This window comes from Girardinichthys multiradiatus, chromosome 19 (genome assembly GCF_021462225.1).
Source record: "Girardinichthys multiradiatus isolate DD_20200921_A chromosome 19, DD_fGirMul_XY1, whole genome shotgun sequence".
In the NCBI taxonomy this organism is placed as follows: domain Eukaryota; kingdom Metazoa; phylum Chordata; class Actinopteri; order Cyprinodontiformes; family Goodeidae; genus Girardinichthys; species Girardinichthys multiradiatus.
In genome coordinates, this window is record NC_061811.1 from 40,800,090 (window position 1) to 40,820,653 (window position 20,564).

At 38.9% G+C, this 20,564-nt stretch overlaps 1 protein-coding gene across 2 annotated transcripts in view; it reads left to right on the forward strand.

Annotated features, from left to right (window-relative positions):
• The window catches only part of LOC124855164 (neuronal PAS domain-containing protein 3), a 613,876-nt gene that overhangs the window by 402,806 nt on the left and 190,506 nt on the right, over positions 1-20,564 (forward strand). For both annotated transcript variants that reach the window (XM_047344770.1, XM_047344771.1), the window contains exon 5: positions 1,718-1,807. In XM_047344770.1, coding sequence (XP_047200726.1) covers positions 1,718-1,807 — 90 coding nt within the window. The remainder of the gene's footprint in view (positions 1-1,717; positions 1,808-20,564) is intronic.

Genomic DNA, 20,564 nt, shown 5'->3' on the forward strand with positions numbered 1-20,564 from the left:
TCAAGTGCGCTTGCACCAGTAAACACACTCCTGCCAGTAGACCCAGACTCGCACCTGAACAAAATGTTACAACTGCCTGCAAAACAAGCTAAAATATCAGTGTTTTTAAAAAACTTCTAGAATTGTGAGGATAGCAGAACTCACTCTCCTGCCATAGCCGTAGCTCTCCTACTCTGCATCCAACATAGAAAACAGCCTCAGGTGCCTCAGGCCCCTCCCATTACAAGCAGCAAAAATCAACATGTCACTGAATGGTGGTAGTGCGTCCAAACAGGTGAGGAAGGAATGAGTGCGGAGCTTCAAACGTTGTTCACTCTCTCTTAAGGGTATTTTGCTGAAAAAAACCTCTAAACTATAGGAATGGTATGGCAGAAAATAAATTTGGTTTTGAAATTTCATCTTTTGAAAGTCATGGTATGCTTTGACAACAGCAACCAGCCCATGCCTAGATGTACATGTATGCAAATAATATTTACGATCACTTGGATGGACTTTGACTGTCTTTGATAACTTCACCTGAGGTTTTTGTGACACTGATCTTGTCACCACAACGTTCAACAATAATATTGCAATTCCATGTTTTCTAATGTCGAGCAACCCTAGAGAACCATTTATTTAGATGTTTTAAATATAGAAAATCATAATTTTTTTGAACAAGTGATACTAAAAGCCTCCTCATAAGCATAATTCATTTTAAATGTACTCATAAAGGTTGTTGAGGAGAACTTTACTCATGATTAAACTGTTCATTGTGATTACCAGACTTTGTTACATTGAACATAGAGTATAAAAATGTCTTGAAGTTCTTAAATAATATCAACTACATTAAGCAGAAAAGTGCAAAAGAATATAGCTTTTTGTTTGATTTGAAAAGCTTAATTTCAAATTGGATACATTTTATTTCTCCCATTGTCAGGGTGTGGTTTATCGAGTTGGGCCCAAATGCAGATAGACAGGGAGGAGCAGCACGGAGAGTTGAAAAAGAGATTTCATGAAAATGAAAAGCCAAAAAAAACGTACATCTTGACTTGATGAGTGGGGGAACAGCAGGGCAGGAAACGAGCATTGACTGAGGCTGATTTGGTGTGAGCAAAACAGTCATAGACAGGTGTGGCATGGCAAACAGTATTCTCCAGCACGGAATAGACATAACAGATGAGTATATATGGAGCATGTCAAAGGTGATAACAGTGAGACTGAGTGGAATGAAACTGGTGGACTGAATGAGGCTGATTGTAATGGCATATACAAAACAACAGCATTAGACACACTCTGGGCTCAAGTGTCTCCTTTAGAATGTGTGTGTGTGTGTGTGTGTGTGTGTGTATGTGTGTGTGTGTGTGTGTGTGTAGATTGATGTAGAAAATGACCAAGAAATGACCAAGTACCCTGCAACAACACTAACTCCAAAAAAAATGGAAATTGATGGATGTGAACGTAACCAAGCTCATTTTTTTCATATATACGATGAAGGTAGAACAGCTTTTCTGTCATCAATGTTATTCAAAACTACATTAACTATTCCTAAACAAAAAATACCAAGTGATTTGTTTTCCCTTATATTATTTGATTTTCCTCAGTACTTGAACATCTACCTCTCATGTTAAATCTTCTTAAATAAATCTCTCACCTTTTAAAAAGCTGTATCAGGAGCAGAGCATCTAGATTTTAAGTCCCTCAAGTGAATTTACCTTCTGTCTGTATCTTTATTTTTCAGTCACTGGACGGTTTTGTATTTGCACTAAACAAGGAAGGACGTTTCCTCTACATCTCCGAGACTGTTTCCATTTACCTGGGATTGTCACAGGTAAGTCAACATATCTTTTATGCTACAGCAGACATCTGTCAAAATGATGAAAAAGCTTCACTAAAAGTAATTTGTTTCATCAAAGCTCTTGCATGTCCTTCATATATTCTTCCTGCCTTTCCTTCTTTCTGATTGTTTACCTCTTTTCCTCTGTTTTGCATCATCTCTGATATTCTTTCCCGCTCCTCTTCGTGTAATTACCAAAGACAATTCCTGACATATTAGGACTCATTTAAAATCTCATCAGCTCTGCAGACGGTTGTTGATTTGTGCAGTGAGAAACAATGCATATTTTACTGCTGGATATGTGGTGGTGTGTGTATGTTTGCGTGTTTTTGTGAGCATGTGTTGAGGGGGAATAATAATATATGGTATATATATATATATATATATATATATATATATATATATATATATATAATGTACACAACCAGGGAGCCAGCTTCCAGCAACATGATGAAATTACTGAAAGTATCTTATTCAGTAAGCCTCCCTTTATCATATTTAGAACATGTTTGTAGGTAACCATAGTGCGGGGAGACGGTTAGACTCCGTGACTACATTATTTATGTCTGTATTCCCGCTAACATTTATCCTAAAATCACCTGTTTGATTTATTAATGCTACTTAAAACAACATGTGATTACTGTAAATGCTTCACAATCTCAGCTGACTGATCTCTGATCAGTACTAGCAGTGAAGCAAACAGGAGTTGCGCAGATACTTTCAGACAGGAATAGTTAATTCAACCAGGAGATATTACAGAACTGATGGGATTTAAGAACTGTTTTCAGCTGTCATCAGCACAGCACTATGTAATGCTTTAACAGTGGTAAGGACTGCGTCTGACATTTGAGCCTTCCCTGCCTGATACTTGAAACTTAGTTTTCCACTCCCCTTCCAAGATATTACATCCCCTTTCCCTCCCCCACCCAGCAAACCTAGCTTGAAGAATAAATATAAATGCTACACGTTTGGATGTAAATATGAATGGGCTGTGACCTCATGTACGAAACGTACGTATGCACAAAAATTTTGCAGCCCAATGTTTTATGTACAACTTGGCATGTACTAAAATGAACGTAGCATAAAAGTGTGCGTAAATCCACACAAACTTTTGACCTTAAGTGAAAATTTGTGGAAGCCACACAACCTTTTTTAATGGACAATAACAAACTACAGAAAACTAAAACCCACCTACATCCACTGAAATATGATTCAATTCAGTTTTATGTAATTCATGGAGCATCAAACCTAATCCTTTTTTTAAGAATTTGAGGTTTTATTGTTTAAAGCTCAGAGCAATCAAGCTGAATCACATTTTTCATACAATAACGTAACACACCTCAGAAAATGATGGGAACAATGTCATTCAGATATAAACTGTAAACCTTCATCTGTTTTTGTCATATGGAAATGCTCATCAGCCTGTGCTCTGAAGAGCATAAAATGCATGTGAATCATCTAAGGGGCACTTTCATTCTCATTGAAAAAGAAAGATGATGCAGGGCTTATTAGCCAGGGTTTATTGCACAGGGCAATTATTTTGGAGATCTGCACGGAGCTGGCCTCAGCGTTACAGAGGGAAACCAGGAGGAACCGTGCAAGTTCTCACTACGCTACGGTCTTTTCAACAGGCGCTTTTCAGAGGGAGCTGACTGACAGGTTAGGTATTCAACAGTCATCCCTAAACCCGGCCATACCAGCTATATGGGTCGACTTCATCTGTATGTTGTTCTGATTTATATCTTTTCCCCCAAATTGTGGCTCTCATTTGCAGCGAGGAGATGTTTTCTGAATGTAATCAGGGGGCACCAGCTGTAAGTGAAAATGCTTTCATAAGTAGAAATTTAATTTGATATATGTGCAACCTATTTGTGATGCGCAGTGGCACAATGGCCTCCTCAACTCATGATTCCTTTATACTATCAAAATAATTATATTTGATCAAATAATAATAGTTATGTTGGGAAACCTCCGTGCGCGATGGCTGGCTACTTTTCTATTTTTTTACATGACGTCCTGAATAGTTGTAAAGATTTAAAGGACCTCACATAGTGCATGTCAGTGACAATCTTCCTAATAGAAATAAAGGAGGAATATTCATGTCATTATAAGGATCAGCATTGAGCTTTGTTTGAGCTTAGTGCAGGAGCTAGACAGCGCCATTTGGATCTGATGCAGACATTGTAGAACTTAATGGGTTCGAGCCAACAACCTTTTTATTTTAAGTCAGGTTTGAGTCACTGAAGTCATTCAGGACATTTTGGTTTGCTTTAATTCCCTACAAACATCCCTCATGATGCAGACACAGTCTCTCGTTTTTCCACCGACAGGAACCGGTTCTTTGACTGTCACAGCCCCGTTGCCATGGTTATTTGGACATGTGATGGGTGACTTCCAGCTATTTATACTACTTTGCATATGTATTTAGGGGTGGGGACCAGGCGGTCCAAGTGCCACGTGCAGCTACGTCAAATCCACCGCCAATTATGATGTATTAGGACAACCTGTGCGGTGAAATGTCTACGCACTGTTTCGTACATCTGAATTTTTTTATTTGCCACAAGTTTCAGAATTTCTCCCAACCGTAAACCTTTATGAAAGCTGTGCATTATGTCGTACATGAGGCCCTAGGTCAATAAAAACAGCTTAAAAATAATCTGTTTGATCATCACAGATTTTCTGTTAAAACCAAATCTTTTGGGTTGAATCTGTCAATAATCCATGTCTGTGTTCCAAAACGACTAGCACCTTGGTTAACAGAGTAATTGTGTCAACTACAATGCTCTGGAAAGGTAGAGAAAATTTCCACTGACTGTAAATCAAATATGACAGGCTTATCAAATCCTCTATTAGAATTAACACTGCATTTAGTCCAATGCTGAAGATATTCTGACCAGGAGGCTGAATACCTTCAGACTCGATAAACTCCCTAGTTACATAAGCCATGAATTGTATGATTGGCTTATTTTATTCCTTACAGAAAATGACTGTAAGCAACAGAAAACCTTGAGTTAAGCAAATTTAATTATTACAATACAGAGAAGCATCCTTGTGCTTATTTTTAATTTAAAAAAAAAAGAGTGATAAACTAGATTCACTTAGGACCATCCCTGAACATCTTATAGGATGTCTTGCCACTGGCACATTTTCAGCTCATGTTATTCTGGTGGTAATTCACCTTTAATGAATTCAAATGCTCTGCATTTTTACAGTATGAAAGTAAATGTAACTTGAAAACTGTGAACACAGTGTTCCTGACAATTGAATTTGTTTTTAGTCTCCATAAGAATATACAGATTGCTAATATAGCACTAATTTTCTGTGCTAGAGCTGGTTTAGCTTTTAAACCAGTTTGATGGAAAAACCCTGAAAGTAACCAGAACACACTGTCCTAAGAAGACAGATCAAAATGAATTTGGAATAAATGCAATTCAGTTCAATTAATTCTACTGAATTTGTTATTAGAATATACTTTGAATAAGCGAGGTTGGCCATAGGCCTTAGTGGAACACAGGCACACTGGTAAGTTTTAAATGTGTAAATAAATATGATTCCTCAGTACACAGCTATGTTTTTGTATTTTATTTAACTATTAGCAGACTAGGCTTATGGTATAGTGAAGTGTATGTAAACACCATCTGTCAATGTTAGTGTCACAAAATGTGAATATAGCAAGGAAGAATCACCAAATATTAAGTATTTGATTTTAAAATGAATAAACCTAGGTGTGGTGGTGGCGTCTCGACGCAGCTGTTATGGGTTCGATTCCCGGCCCTGAAGACCTTTGCTGCATGTCCTTCCCCTCTCTCCTCCGCTATCCCGTAAGCTTACTGTATAAAAAATTTGAAAAATAAAGGCCACTATTGCCGCAAAAAAACACAAAACAAGAATATTTCAGAAAAATAACATCATACCTGTCCCAGACCAGTGTGATGGTCTGGGACTGCTTTGTTGCTTTTGGACCTAGATGACTAATTGATAAAACTATAAATGTTGTTCTCCACCAGAAAAGTCTGTTGGAGAATATCTGGCAATGAAATGGTGACCTTAAGTTCAAGTGCATTAGGGTTATGCTGCAGAACAATGACCCAGATGACACAAGCAAATATATCTCTGAATGGTTCAAAACACAAAATAAAGGTAATGGTATGCCCTTGTTGAAAACTGGACTTATATCTGACTGCGATAGCTCATGCTGTTTCGTAATCTTAAACAGGTTGTACATAGCTCTGTCACTGATGTTCTCCATATTGTTTTTCTTTAAATTGTCACGTTAACCATATGAGCCATAAAATATGGCTCTATTAATTTGTTACTTTGCAGTTCGTTTTCAGAAACAAGGATTAAAAAAAAAAAAAGTGCCAAAACATTTAACAAATCAAGGAGAACGGTGCACCCCCACACATCACTTTTTCTCTTTGCTCCCCCCCTCCACCCATGGACTAATTCCCCCAACAAGATTGATTAATGATTTCTATCAAATAATTGATTAATTGTTAAATTAGGTCCCTTAAGCCTTTCTGCCATCTCCGCCTTGCTAGTTATCTTGTTCTTTCAGCTTTTATCAGCTGTTGAAGAAGGGCCACAGATTAAAAGAGTAAGAGAGGGGGAGGGAGACTGAGCTCATCTTTGCCATGTACAAGTCCCATCCTTTAATCTAACATGTGTACATAAAGTTCCTCAACCTCCATCATCTTAATCGTTCTTTCTTCCTACTTTTCTCTTTTTAATCACTGCTCCTCTTCATTTTTTACCTCATAAGAAAAAAATATATATCACTAATTATTTCTCAACTTTAATTAGATCTCACTATGCAGGAAAATGGCTATGTTGAGAGGGGGTTGGGGGCTGAGGGATGGTGGATTTAAGCCTTTTGGCAAATTGACGACATCCAGAAATGTCTTGCTTGGTGGTCGATGCTGAACAAAAATCCTCAGGCACAGTTGTATGTGTAAAGAGGATTTGCTGGTTAAACTCGTTTCTGTCTCGTCAGGGAGAGGGTGAACACAGCCAGCTAGTGTGGATCTGTCATAAAACATGGCTGCTGCCTAATATTAAGGCCTTCTCTGTTTCCATAATCCTGTTCTATGTTAATTTTTGCTTTCCTAACAAATACTTTTCCTTCATTTTTGGAATTTTCAATTATTAGCTGTAAATTTTTGTGTTGCTGTCTCATTGTGGTGAACATAGGTGTTTCAATTTATCTTCTTTGTTGAGTTGACAACTCTCAAATTTACGCCATTTTGACATGTGTGAAGCAGAAATATATGTAAACATGGTTGAAAAAATGTGTAGGTATCCAGGAGATCAAATACACATAAAAATACACACATAGTAACTCATGTATTCTGTCATCCTTTTCAGTTGTTCGCTGGAGAAGAAGATAGCCAGAGAATATATCTGCTTTACACCCTGTTGATCAAACAGCACAGCATTATGTACACACATTTATGTATATATAAATCGTTTCATGTTTTCAGGTGTTTGTATTTGGAACCAAGCATCACTTGCAGCTGCCCTCTTACTGGTCTAATTGAGATGTGTGTGTGCGTATGTGTGTGTGTGGGCACAGCAGATGGCTGTGTGTCCTCTGCCTGATGGTCCAGAGGAAAATAATAACTGCATTGTCTCAGCCAGACCCAAATTAGTTTGCTGGATTATTGCCCGTTACGCCCAAAGATGATTTGTATCCAACTTTTCCTCATGCCAGGCTATTATATGTAGCAGCATGAGAAGGCACACATACTAGCCCTGCATGCATGTAATATAAAATGCCTTTTATACAGAAAGCAAGGATTCAAAGAAACTAAAAACGGATTTGTACGTACGAGTCCAAGTTAGGTTTCTTCTTTTTAAAAGCTCTGGTAAATGCTGGTCATTCCTTAAAGGAATAGTTCAAGGTTTTAAAGTAAGGCTCTGTTAGAAGGTTATAAGCCAGAAATGTCTTTCCTGCAGTAGATACCTCTCTGGGCTTCTTCAGAGGCATAATTAGGGACATGCTTTGCAAACTACCTTAGGCTAAAAATGTTTATTTGGTATTTGTTGATGCTAAACACTTGTATTTCATGATGTGTAGTCGTTTATGAACCCAAATGCAGGCAGATCAAACTACCTTGGTAATGATTAAGGATTTAATAATAAAAATTATTAAATTCTGAATTAAATAAATCCTAAATTATTAAATGTATCCTAAAATAAATTATTTTATTAAAAAAAGCGACTTATAATTATTGAACAAAGGGAACAGGACATTAAAATGGAGACAGTGTAGTACAAGAAACCAGTCAAGCAACAATGAAAACCAGGGGGCCTATACACTGACGAAGAGTAGAGAGTAACACTGAAACCAGGTGAGTGTAATCAGGGGAATGCTGAACTACAAAAAAAGGAAAAAGTCTAACATTAACAAAATAAATTAACAAACTACAGAACACAAGAAATAAAAATGAAATGAAACACAAACAGAAATAACTTAGTATAACAAGACCTGAACTACAATAATAAACAAAGAGAAATTAACTGAATATAGCAAGACAGAAATACCAATAATGAAAAACCAAAAATGATCAGGACACAAGCACTAATGAATACCCAAACCCACACACTAGTAGATTATAACATTGCCAAAACCAAAATAAAAATAATTCAACAAATGAAAGGTTTGTATAAATCCAGAATAGCTGATACTGGAGACAAAAGCTACCAGCCAGCCCAAGAGGGGCCACAAACAATATCATTTAAAGCATTTTTAGTAAGAGTAACTGATAGAAAACTAAGCAAGCCAGTATAAAAATATAATGTCAGTCACTCAAAAAACTATAATATTTTTGCTTTCTATGCCACTTTTCTTTTATATTTGACAGTTTCTGGGACAGGGAAGGCTTTACCTGTTACATTGTCAGTATGTGTCCAACACAGAAAGATGGTCGGCATAATGTGAAAATAAATTACCTGAATACATTTCTCAACAGTAGGTCTTGGGTACACTTGTATACAAAATGCAAGGCCATTTTAACCTCCTTAATATTCACGGTTCTACCACCGCAGGGGTCAATCTTGCTCTACTCTGCACAAAAGCTGTTGTGTATCCATTGACTCACTGACCACTGGACTTATGGCTTGAAGCCCCACCTCCAGGCATCAGCGCCAAGTGCTGTGCCACCGTTAACCCTCACTGTCTCATGGTTCGGTGTGAACCAACCAAAGATGAGATGAGTTTCAAGTACAAACAAGTAAAATAAACACTCAGAGTTGTACATCATGTCCTCAAACAGAGATTTCACACCACCACCATAACTTTCTGTTTGACATGCTCCAGCCATTTTGGCCCTTAATATTTATGTAGTCACTCTTGAGGTTTTTGAGCTTTTCCCAGCACTACAGTGTGTGGTAAAATCCAAGGCTTGTCGTTGTCTTCACTACCTCGGTGAACACTTTCTCATGCCACTGACATACAGCTGACCATGCTCATAGACAATCAGTGAACAGCAGCCTGTTGATGTCAGATTTCGGCTCTGCTCAGCCCAGATGGGACCTGCTGATGAGTAATGGAAACGGTTGCAAAATGGGCTCAGTGGCATGGAGCTGGCCAAAGTAGAACCTGTGGAAAAGGGGCATTACATTACTTGTGGTGATGCTAGGTCATTTGGAGTAACTTATATAAAAGGTAAAATAAAATATTTATCATTTAAATTCTGGATATACAAGCAGCCAGTAGAGGGTAGTTCCACACCCATAAGCAACAAGTCTAAAACATTTGGATCTACAAAGGGCTTTGTAGGAAACGGTGGTGATAATGAATTGCAATAACCTAACCTAGAAGTAACACAAGAATGCATCGTGTCAGATTGGTGTAGGAGGAGATATGCATGAGATGCAAAATGTTGCTGTATATACTTATTTTATATATTTTGTCAGACCATGTTATTTATCAGCACATTTATCATACAACTGTTTTGTAATTTAGTTTGAAGAAAATAATTAAAAAAGAGTCCTTTTTTTACATCTGGTCAGCAATTTTTTAAGTCTACCAAAATTTAAACCAGGGTTACTATATCTTTTCTTGTTCACTGGATTGAGATTGCATGCTTCTATGTTGGTGTGTATGTGTCAGAGGTGTGAGACCGATTTAATTCTGTCTTTGTCGTTTAAAGAGTGTTCAGACCTCCTACCACATTCATGCACTTACACACAACCACACAGGCAACGTCATTTAACTCACGGGCACCAATGCACCTGAGGGCTATTTAGCTATGAAACACACACACACACACACACTTACACAAGCACACAGACACATGAAGAGCGGGGTCATTGGAAGGGATAAAGGGCCTGATCTCTGTACTATTTCACTGCCATCCACATTCTCTCAGGGGGGGTGGGGACATTACCCTTATAAACACACACAGAAACACACAAGCCATCCCCCACTTTCACTTCCTTTCCTCACAGTATTCCTAGAGGGCTGCTGCTTGTCTGCAGGGTAACATGAATGAATTAGCATTAAGCAGCTCAAACAGACTATTGGCTACTTCCTCCCTTTGGTCGTCCGTATGGGTGTCCACAAACTAACATCCAACTAACCTCTGATAAACTAGTGTTTAAAAGTATCAAAGATTCAAGTTACTGATATATAATTAAAGAGAGGGAAGACGCAAATGCATACATTACAAATATGGGTCCTCACAAAGATGGCAAAAACCACCTTCATGTGCGCTACAGGTGAACCTCATCTCCCCTGCCCCCCTACACACACACACACTCAGCAAGTACCTTGAGGTATTTCCGCTTGAATATCTATTTCCGCTTGAATATCAAGTTTTCCCCTGATAAACACTGTAACTCTTTTGTTCACACCCAAACAGAGCGCTATTCCCTTAATGATCTTCATGCAGCTCCTTCATGTTCATAACAGAAAACAATTCAATTCAATTCAGTTTTATTTATATAGCGCCAATTCATAACACATTTTGTCTCAATGCACTTCACAAAGGGTTTGGAATGGTGCGGGTTGTTGGGGGAGGTTAGCTTAAACTACTGAGTGTTAGAGTTTGGCTATTTTAGAATGGGCTATGTGTAGGGGTACTAAGTAAAATAATAAACTGATAAAGGTTGTCCATCTACAGCCCACTGGTGGCCAAGGATTGGGGGTACCTCTCTCGGTCAGACTGATTATAACCATTGGAAAAGAGAAGGGGTCGCACAGGTAGCAGAAATGGAGGGTGTGTTTGCACCTCAACCATAAATGAGCCGGTTTAGGCTAAACCTGACTCAACCTTATTTCATCCAACAGGGAGGGAGGAAGGCAGAGGTAAAAATAATTGACAAGTGTTGTTGCACATGGTTCTCAAGAAGGGTTCGGTAGTCCTTGGCAGTGACGCGCCCATCTAGCACAAGTATTGGGCCAAGGGAATGCCATGATATGGCAGCCCAAACCATCACTGATCCACCCCCATGCTTCACTCTGGGCATGCAGCAGTCTGGGTGGTACGCTTCTTTGGGGCTTCTCCACACCGTAACTCTCCCGGATGTGGGGAAAACAGTAAAGGTGGACTCATCAGAGAACAATACATGTTTCACATTGTCCACAGCCCAAGATTTGCGCTCCTTGCACCATTGAAACCGACATTTGGCATTGGCATGAGTGACCAAAGGTTTGACTATAGCAGCCCGGCCGTGTATATTGACCCTGTGGAGCTCCCGACGGACAGTTCTGGTGGAAACAGGAGAGTTGAGGTGAACATTTAATTCTGCCGTGATTTGCGCAGCCGTGGTTTTATGTTTTTTGGATACAATCTGGGTTAGCACCCGAACATCCCTTTCAGAGAGCTTCCTCTTGCGTCCACAGTTAATCCTGTTGGATGTGGTTCGTCCTTCTTGGTGGTATGCTGACATTACCCTGGATACCGTGGCTCTTGATTCATCACAAAGACTTGCTGTCTTGGTCACATATGCGCCAGAAAGACGTGCACCAATTTGTCCTCTTTTGAACTCTGGTATGTCACCCATAATGTTGTGTGCATTTCTGGTATGTCACCCATAATGTTGTGTGCATTTCAATATTTTGAGCAAAACTGTGCTCTTACCCTGCTAATTGAACCTTCACACTGTGTTCTTACTGGTGCAACGTGCAATCAAGGAAGACTGGGTACCAGGCTGGTCCAATTTAGCCATGAAACCTCCCACACTAAAATGAGAGGTGTTTCAGTTTCATTGTGCAACCCCTGTACACTCCAATTAATTATTGGAACAGTGCAGTCAGATTCAGTTATTTATTCAAATTGGTTAAAAAGTTTTTCTATCTAAGGAAACCCAGCAGATTGCATTGAGTCAGTGACTTGTAGCATTCACTCCTCCTGGATGATCACGTGGAGACTGTGGACAGTCACTGGCGTTGACTTTGCAGCAATCCCTCATACTGAGCGACAGTGGAGAGGAAAATTCCCTTTTAACAGGAAGAAACCTCCAGCAGAACCAGGCTCAGTGTGAGCGGCCATCTGCCACGACCGACTTGGGGTTTAGAGAACAGAGCACATACAGAAAGAGAACAAAGAAGCACTGATCCAGGAGTCCTTGTTATGGGAAGAAAAAGTAAATGTTAAAGGGTGTAGCTCTTTTAGTGGTTTTATCTTGGAAGAAAAAACATATAAACTCTGAGCCAGTTTAGAGTATGAAAGAGAGCACATGCATTTAGTCACAGTAAAAGCTCAGTCAGTTGGAGAGAGACATGGTTAAACACTGAAAGACAGGGCCAAGTGTATCATCGATAGAGGGTGAGCATTAAGTTGTTGCCAGCAGACGCTTGGCCGATGCCCCCCTCCTGTAAGGTGTCACAGGTAGATACAGAGTCAGGCCAGGTGTAGCTTCTAGGAAGAGAAAAGAGAGAGAACATAAAGTTAAAAGCTGAAATAACAGCAAATAACGCAAATTGGAGAGTAGAATGAGAATGTAGCAGAGAGCATGAAAGTGGTCATTATGTCCTCCAGCAGCCTAAGCCTATAGCAGCATAACTACAGAGATAGCTCAGGATAAACTAAGCCACTCTAACTATAAGCTTTATCAAAAAGGAAAGTTTTAAGCCTAGCCTTAAAAGTAGACAGGGTGTCTGCCTCACGGACTAAAACTGGGAGCTGGTTCCACAGGAGAGGAGCCTGATAACTAAAGGATCTGCCTCCCATTCTACTTCTAGAGACTCTAGGAACCACCAGTAAACCTGCAGTCTGAGAACGAAGTGCTCTGTTAGGAACATATGGAACAATCAGATATCTGATGTATGATGGAGCTAGATCATTAAGGGCTTTATATGTGAGGAGGAGAATTTTAATTATATTCGGGATTTAACAGGGAGCCAATGAAGGGAAGCTAAAATAGGAGAAATATGATCTCCCTTTTTAATTTTCCTCAGAACTCTTGCAGCAACATTTTGAAACAGCTGAAGGCTTTTAACTGCATTTTGTGGACATCCTGATACTAAAGAATTACAATAGTCCAGCCTTGAAGTAACAAATGCATGGACTAGTTTTTCAGCGTCACTCCTGGATAGGATAGTTCTAATTTTGGCAATGTTCCGGACGTGAAAGAAGGAAATCCTGGTTAAGTGATCGACTAAGCAGTTTCTTTTTTAAAGACTCCTGTCCAAGGACAACAACTTCTGTCTTGTCTGAATTTAGAGGCAGGATATTTAAAGTCATCCAAGTTTTTATGTCTTCAAGACATGCTTGTAGTCTATCTAACTGGTTGGGTTCATCAGGATTTATGGATAAGTAAAGCTGAGTATCATCAGCGTAACAGTGAAAATTTATCCTATGCTGCCTGATAATTTGACTTATTGGAAGCATAAATATAGTGGAGAGAATTGGTCCAAGCACTGAACCCTTTGGTACTCCACAATTAACCCTGGAGTTTGAAAATGATTTATCATTTACATGAACAAACTGGAATCTGTCAGAGAAATGAGATTTAAACCAGCCTAGCGCTGTTCCCCTGATCCCTACAGAATATTCCAGCCTTTCTAAGAGAATTTTGTGATCGACTGTATCAAATGCAGCACTGAGATCTAACAGGACAAGTACAGACACAAGCATTGTTCATTTCAAAGCTCTCAAAAAAGTGAGATCCACTCATTAGCACAACACTGTGCATCAAGCATGTTTAAACACATTATTGAACTGATCAACAATTGACAATTCTAGTTATGTTTTTGTTTTGTTCGGTTATGGTCTTATACTGACCGGCTGGCTTGTTTGAGTTTAGATTGTTGTTTTCAATAAATTACTCGCTCTTTTGCATGTTAAACCCAACTGGGAACCTGGTTAGGATCCACCAATGTGAAACACTGTACTTTTTCCCCACTCTTGAGATTTTGATCAGGGGTATATTACTGTTTTGATTTAATCCTTTCCTACTGTCCCAATAGATTAGGTCCTCATACTTCTACTTATACAAATTAATGTGTGTATGTGCACACTGACATTAGACAGAGGGCTGTACAGACAGGTGCTATTGAAATGGATGAAGCTGCACAGACAGCTACAGTGTGAGGTCAAAGACGACTATATACCTGCACAGCACGGATTCAAAGTAAGAAGAAACACTTTTATACATTCGAGAGGCAGAAAGACAGACAGCAGGAGGTGAAATAGGGCTGCTGAAGGACACCAAACACACCCAGTCTTGCTGCTTTTTTAGCTTAATGCTTGTTTCACTTATTCTTTTCATGCATTAGAAGAGCAAGTGAAGGGATGTGGAGGTCATAATCTTCTATACGCTTGCTCTCCACATTAAAAACCATTGGACAGATTGGGATTCATATAGTTGGTTTGCTTCAGCAGAATCACATCCTTTTGTTTTTATGCATTTTTGAATGAGTGATGGTGGCATGTAACAACCTTTAAAATGACAACCAGGTCTTTGTGGTTCAGTACAGATCTGCCATTGTATACTTTCCAGGAATCTTGCGTTGACTAACTCTTACGTAATACTTTCTGAAAACTTAACAATGACCACTTATTTAGTAGTCATTAATTTTCTAAATGCTTCTTTTGGGAAGTGTCCTTGATAAACACCAAATAAAATACCTTGATAGTTTGAAACAAGTGGAGAGCAGGTTATAACTAGGTTGGAAGGAGGCTGGGGTATGTCCCACATTTTATTTTAGGAATTATTCTCCCTGCCTTTTTAAATCCTGCATTGCTTCTTTCAGTCTTTTTTCCCTTCTTTCTATCATCCCTTTACTTGTATATCCATCCCCACATTTTCCCTTATTTCTCGTTTGCTTTCCAGCAACACTATCCCCCTTATTTCTCTCTCGTCCCAGGGTTCAGATTTACAGTCAGCTGTTATCTTGGTGCCATAGAAGCTGTAAACAGATCAGCAACCAAAATTGATGCATTTTTTATTGAATTGTGAGGAGTAAAACTGTATAGGAGTGAAGGTGCACGGTAGAGCACTTTAGATGCCTGTGTATGAGGTATTACAAATGTGTTTGGCTGTTATTCACTTTCATTATGTTCAAAGAAGTAAGGTTGGCACTTTTTCAGCAGGAACAGGGTTCAAAGGTCATGTGTCTTTGATGGCTATCCATTTACAAAAAAATCATCAGTCATTAAAAACTGCTGCAAATTTGCTATTGGTCCTGCAGATTTGAGTTGAAGTTTTTTTTCACTTGTTTTTGTGCCTAAAGAGTTTACTTCCTGTTAATTTTCCATTTCATTCTAAGTGTATATGTTATATCTTCTGAAATGTATCTAATTCTTTTGAATGGGTTGGTGGGGAAAAAAAGAGTCTCTTGCCCTTTCAACAAATAATTAAATTGTATCTGTTTAGCACAAAAAGATTTTAGTTTGATTCATTTCCATCCAGTCAGTCATTTTCTACCACTTATTCCATAGTGGGTCACGGGGGAGCTGGTGCCTATCTCCAGCAGCCTATGGGCGAGAGGCAGGGTACACCCTGGACAGGTCGCCAGTCCATCGCAGGGCAACACAAAAACAACCGCACACACACTCATTCATACACCTAAGGGCAATTTAGAGAGACCAATTAACCTAACTGGCATGTCTTTGGACTATGGGAGGAAGCCGGAGTACCCGGTGAGAACCCACGCATGCAGAGGGAGAACATGTAAACTCCATGCAGAAAGACCCCCAGCTGGGAATCGAACCCAGGACCTTCTTGCTGCAAGGCAACAGTGCTACTAACTGCGCCATTGTGCAGCCCTCATTTCCATCCACTTAGTATGAAATCTTCTGAGCAATACTAATACAACTATTGATAAAAAAATACTGAAACAAAGTTAGATTTTGTTGGTTTTGTTGTTGTTCCTGGCAAAAGTTTGCCTTTCCAGGAAAACTTAGTCAGTTGTCTATTTAATATTATGTGCAGTTGTCTGAAGTAAACATTGAAAATAAATAGCAATCCTGATCAGAGCATGTTGCACAAGTTTTATTTTTATAGAGTGAAAGGACCATTAAAAAATACATCTGAATGGTTTATTAGTCTAAATGTTCAGTTGTCTCCACTTGGACATATGTTAGTTATTTAAATGCAAATGAATACACAGCAATAGAAGCACTATAGAACTATAGAAACTGATAGATCTGCGTGCTACTGACCCTCTGAGAGTCAAAGTAACATTTAATAATACAAAACCACCTAGTAAAAGCTAAATTAGAAGTTTTGAAGATGAAGATTAGATGTGCTGACAGCTCTTTCAGACAGTTCCAAGAGTTAGAGAACACTTTCTAGGTGTCTTAACATATTTGTAGGAAGTTTAAAGAGATTCTTGAACTACCTTTTAAGTGTCAGATTTCTTGGATGATTTAAATTTTCTTTCAGGGGTATTTTAAAGGGTTTCATGATATCTTGCTTTTGTTTAAATATGGATATAATGACATTCAAGACAGCCTTATTCTGCTTGAACAGGTCCTTGAATGTCTCGTGAAACTTTAGAAATAGGTTCTTAGGGATATCAGTTGAAGATGCTTAAATTTGCACATCTTAAGACAATTTCTGCAGAGTTGTTCTTTTGGTCATTTTAAAAATATTGCAAACATTACCCACAGACCAAGTCTTGTGCTAGATGTTGGGGTACTGGAGACCCATAACACCGGTTATGGAGAGGGACTTGGGTGTGTTTCATATGCTATAGCTGCTGCACCTAAACACTGACTTTGTTATCTCCAAGCGACAAGTGATCCTGTTTCTTTTCAGTTCCTTTCTCCTCCTCCCCACCAGAGAAGACATTATATAACTCAACCAATTACCACCCCTTTAGACGCCGTAGTGAAAACAGCATGCTTGTTCACCTGGTCGAAGAAGCTTGCGTTCACTGAGTCAGAGAGGTATGTCGAGGCCTAAAAATAATTTCCAGCAAGGTCATGGCCAACACAGTTTTCTGATTTTTGAATTGTTCCATGTATGTGTTGTGATCCTTGCAGAGTTTTAAAGAATGTATGTAACAATATGTGTCCTGTGGCTTTAAAGTGGCTCATAAGACTTATCTTGGCTTGTACTTATGGACCCCTTATTCCTACATCTACAAACATACATACAGTAATTTAAAACATGGGGGATGAGACACGCTATATCTCTGAAGAACAATAACATATTTAAGCCCGAAGGTGTTCATACCCCTGCCAAATTTAGGTTTGAAGTATTTTTTTTTAATTGTATTATGTTTCTACTGACTAGAAGTAATTTTAACATTTCAGAGGGGTTAAGTCAGACTGCTAAAGATCAGAGTGATGACAAAGAGGCATTCCACTGTCGAAAAAGCTCATTACCAAATAAATCACCAGCAAATCACAAGAAATACAAGTAGAAACATTCTTGCCTGTTGAAATGCCAGTAAAGTTTTCCATTTATTCCTGTGAAAGATATAAATTATTTTTAACATGCTATTTTTGATAAAATGTCAGAAAAATGCAGGCCTCATTACCTGTGAGAAACAAATTTCTCGGTTGAATTTAAATAATTTTGAAAAAATCCTTGAATAATTGAATCTAAATCTGCCAGGGTGTATAAATAATTATAGACTTAAATGAAATTATGTGGAACCTCTAAATTGACCTTTCTAATTATTATTTAGTCCTACTTGTACCAAAATGAACCCAGTGGGACATAATGTTTTTTTTTCCTTCATACACACACTAACAGCTTCACATGGCCAATAACCTCCTAATGTTACCCCCAACCTGTATCTATGCAAATACTATAAGCAAAAATTATTAATTTAGGCTTTCTAAATACATTTCTTCCAGCATCTTTCTCCAACAGATCATACACTGGCTTCTGTTTTGCGACTAACTCCAAAGCCCTCCTATCATTTAATGACTCATGGGCTAATTTCCTTGTGTTCTATTTAAACTAAAAGGAGAAGTTCTTAACGCCCATACTCACAAACACACACACACTGCCAAATGTCTAGTTTACACCTTAGTATGAATGATATTCCAGCATTACGGACCCTTTATTTAACGTGGGCTTTACAAATGAGAGCTAATTACTGGGTCCTAATGATGTGGTTGGGTTAGTGACGGGTGAGGTAGCGTTGTAGGAAGATAACATAAGAGAGGGCTGTGATGTGTTGGAGGCTGCTCACAGGGCTCTTTTGTAAATGTCAAGAGCCAAGAGTTGATGGCTTCATCAATCCTTTATCCGTGCAAAACACCTGGAAAAAAAGAGAGGGAGAGAACAGAATAGGATGAAGAACAGGAGGAGATATAGCTAAAGATCAAGCATTGCTTGTGACAGACTGAAAACCAAGGTGGAGAAGAATATCGACCAAAAGACAAATGTTGGCAAGTATAAAACATTCAAATTAAAAGATGTAGGACAGGTCAGGGATAATTGGATAAGGGATGAAGAACCTGTGTTTTTGAGGGATAGGATATGACGAGCTACAGGGAGTGGACAGGAAAAGGGGAATAAGAATGAGGAAGATGAATAAGGAATAAGAGGTGAGCAGTATAATGTAAGAAAGGGCAGAAGGGATTAAACAGTGCAGCTGGATGTTTAAATATCTGTGCTATCATTTTCTTTAATTTTCTGTTTTAAAATTGTGTGATTCCATGTGCCTTTCTGCTAGAATCACCTGGCAACATTTAAGATTTAAGAAGGAGCAAATATGCCACTGCAGTTTTAAAGCTGTTTTTACTTTAGACTAGAACATTTTTTATGACGCTTTTCCAGTTGCTCAATTTAAATATGATCTCTCATTCCTCATTATATGTTTACATTTTTGCTTTTGTAATAAAATACATAGCTACACTGCCCTGCCAAAAAAAAAAAAAAGTCGCCACCTGGAATTAACTAGGCAAATAGGTACGAGCCTCCCATTGGATAATTACTGCATGGACGATCATGTTTCAGCTGGCAACAAGTTATTTAACCCCAACTGGTGCAATTAGTTACTTCTCATTTCTTAAACAACTATGTCGAAAGACACATCCTGTGATCGTGGAAAAGATGTAAGTCTGTTTCAGAAGGGTCAAATCATTGGCATGCATCAAGCAGAGAAAACATCTAAGGAGATTGCAGAAACTACCAAAATTGGGTTAAGAACTGTCCAACGCATTATTAAAAACTGGAGGGATAGTGGGGACCCATCCTCTTCGAGGAAGAAATGTAGCCAGAAAAATATCCTGAATGATTGTGATCCGCAATCACTTAAATGTTTGGGGAAATCAAATCGAAGAAAAAAAGAAACAGTAGAAAAAACAGTAGAGCTCTGGGCTATATTTAATTGTGAAAGTAAGAGCCTTTCCACACTCACAATGTAAAGGAAACTCAACGTGTGTAGCCTTTAGAAAATCACTAATCAGTGAGGCTAGCCGGAGAAAAGGCTTCTATTTGCTAGCGAGCCTAAAGATTGGACTGTGGAGCAATGGAAGAAGGTCATATAGCCTGATGAGTCCAGATTTACCCTGTTCCAGAGTGATGGACGCATCAGGGTAAGAAGAGAGGCAGGTGAAATGATGCCTACTGTACTAGATAGTGGCTACTGTACCAGCCTGTGGGGGCAGTGCTATGATCTGGGGTTGCTGCAGTTGGTCAGGTTTGGGTTCAGCTACAGCATGTGTTCAAAGAAGGAGGTCAGCTGACTACCTGAATATACTGAATGACCAGGTTATTCCATCAATGGATTTTTTCTTCCCTGATGGCACGGCATATTCCAAGATGACAATGTCAGGATTCATCGGGGTCAAATTGTGAAAGAGTGGTTCAGGGAGCATGAGACATCATTCTCACACATGGATTGGCCACCACAGAGTCCAGATCTTAACCCCATTGAGAATCTTTGGGATGTGCTGGAGAAGGCTTTGTGCAGCAGTCAGACTCTACCATCATCAATGCAAGATCTTGGTGAAAAATGTATGCAACACTGGGTGGAAATAAATCTTGAGACATTGCAGAAGGTTATCGAAACAATGCCACAGTGAATGCATGCCGTAATCAAGGCTAAATGCGATCCAACGAAATATTAGTGTGTGACCTTTTTTTTTTGGTGGCGACTTTTTTTTTTTTAGCCATGCACTGTATACATAATAGATGGACTTACATTTTTGATTAAGATAAACCTCCTTTTTTGTAAATTGTATAGTTCACTTAAGGCTTCAGTAGGTAACTTTTTTACCGTCACTATGTCCTGACAGTAGAATATCAGACATTTAATCTGTGAAAAAAACAAGCTGCCCTGGCTTCTCCCAGGGGTCCTACTGCCATTTGCAGAAATGAACCGCTCCGAGTCGGG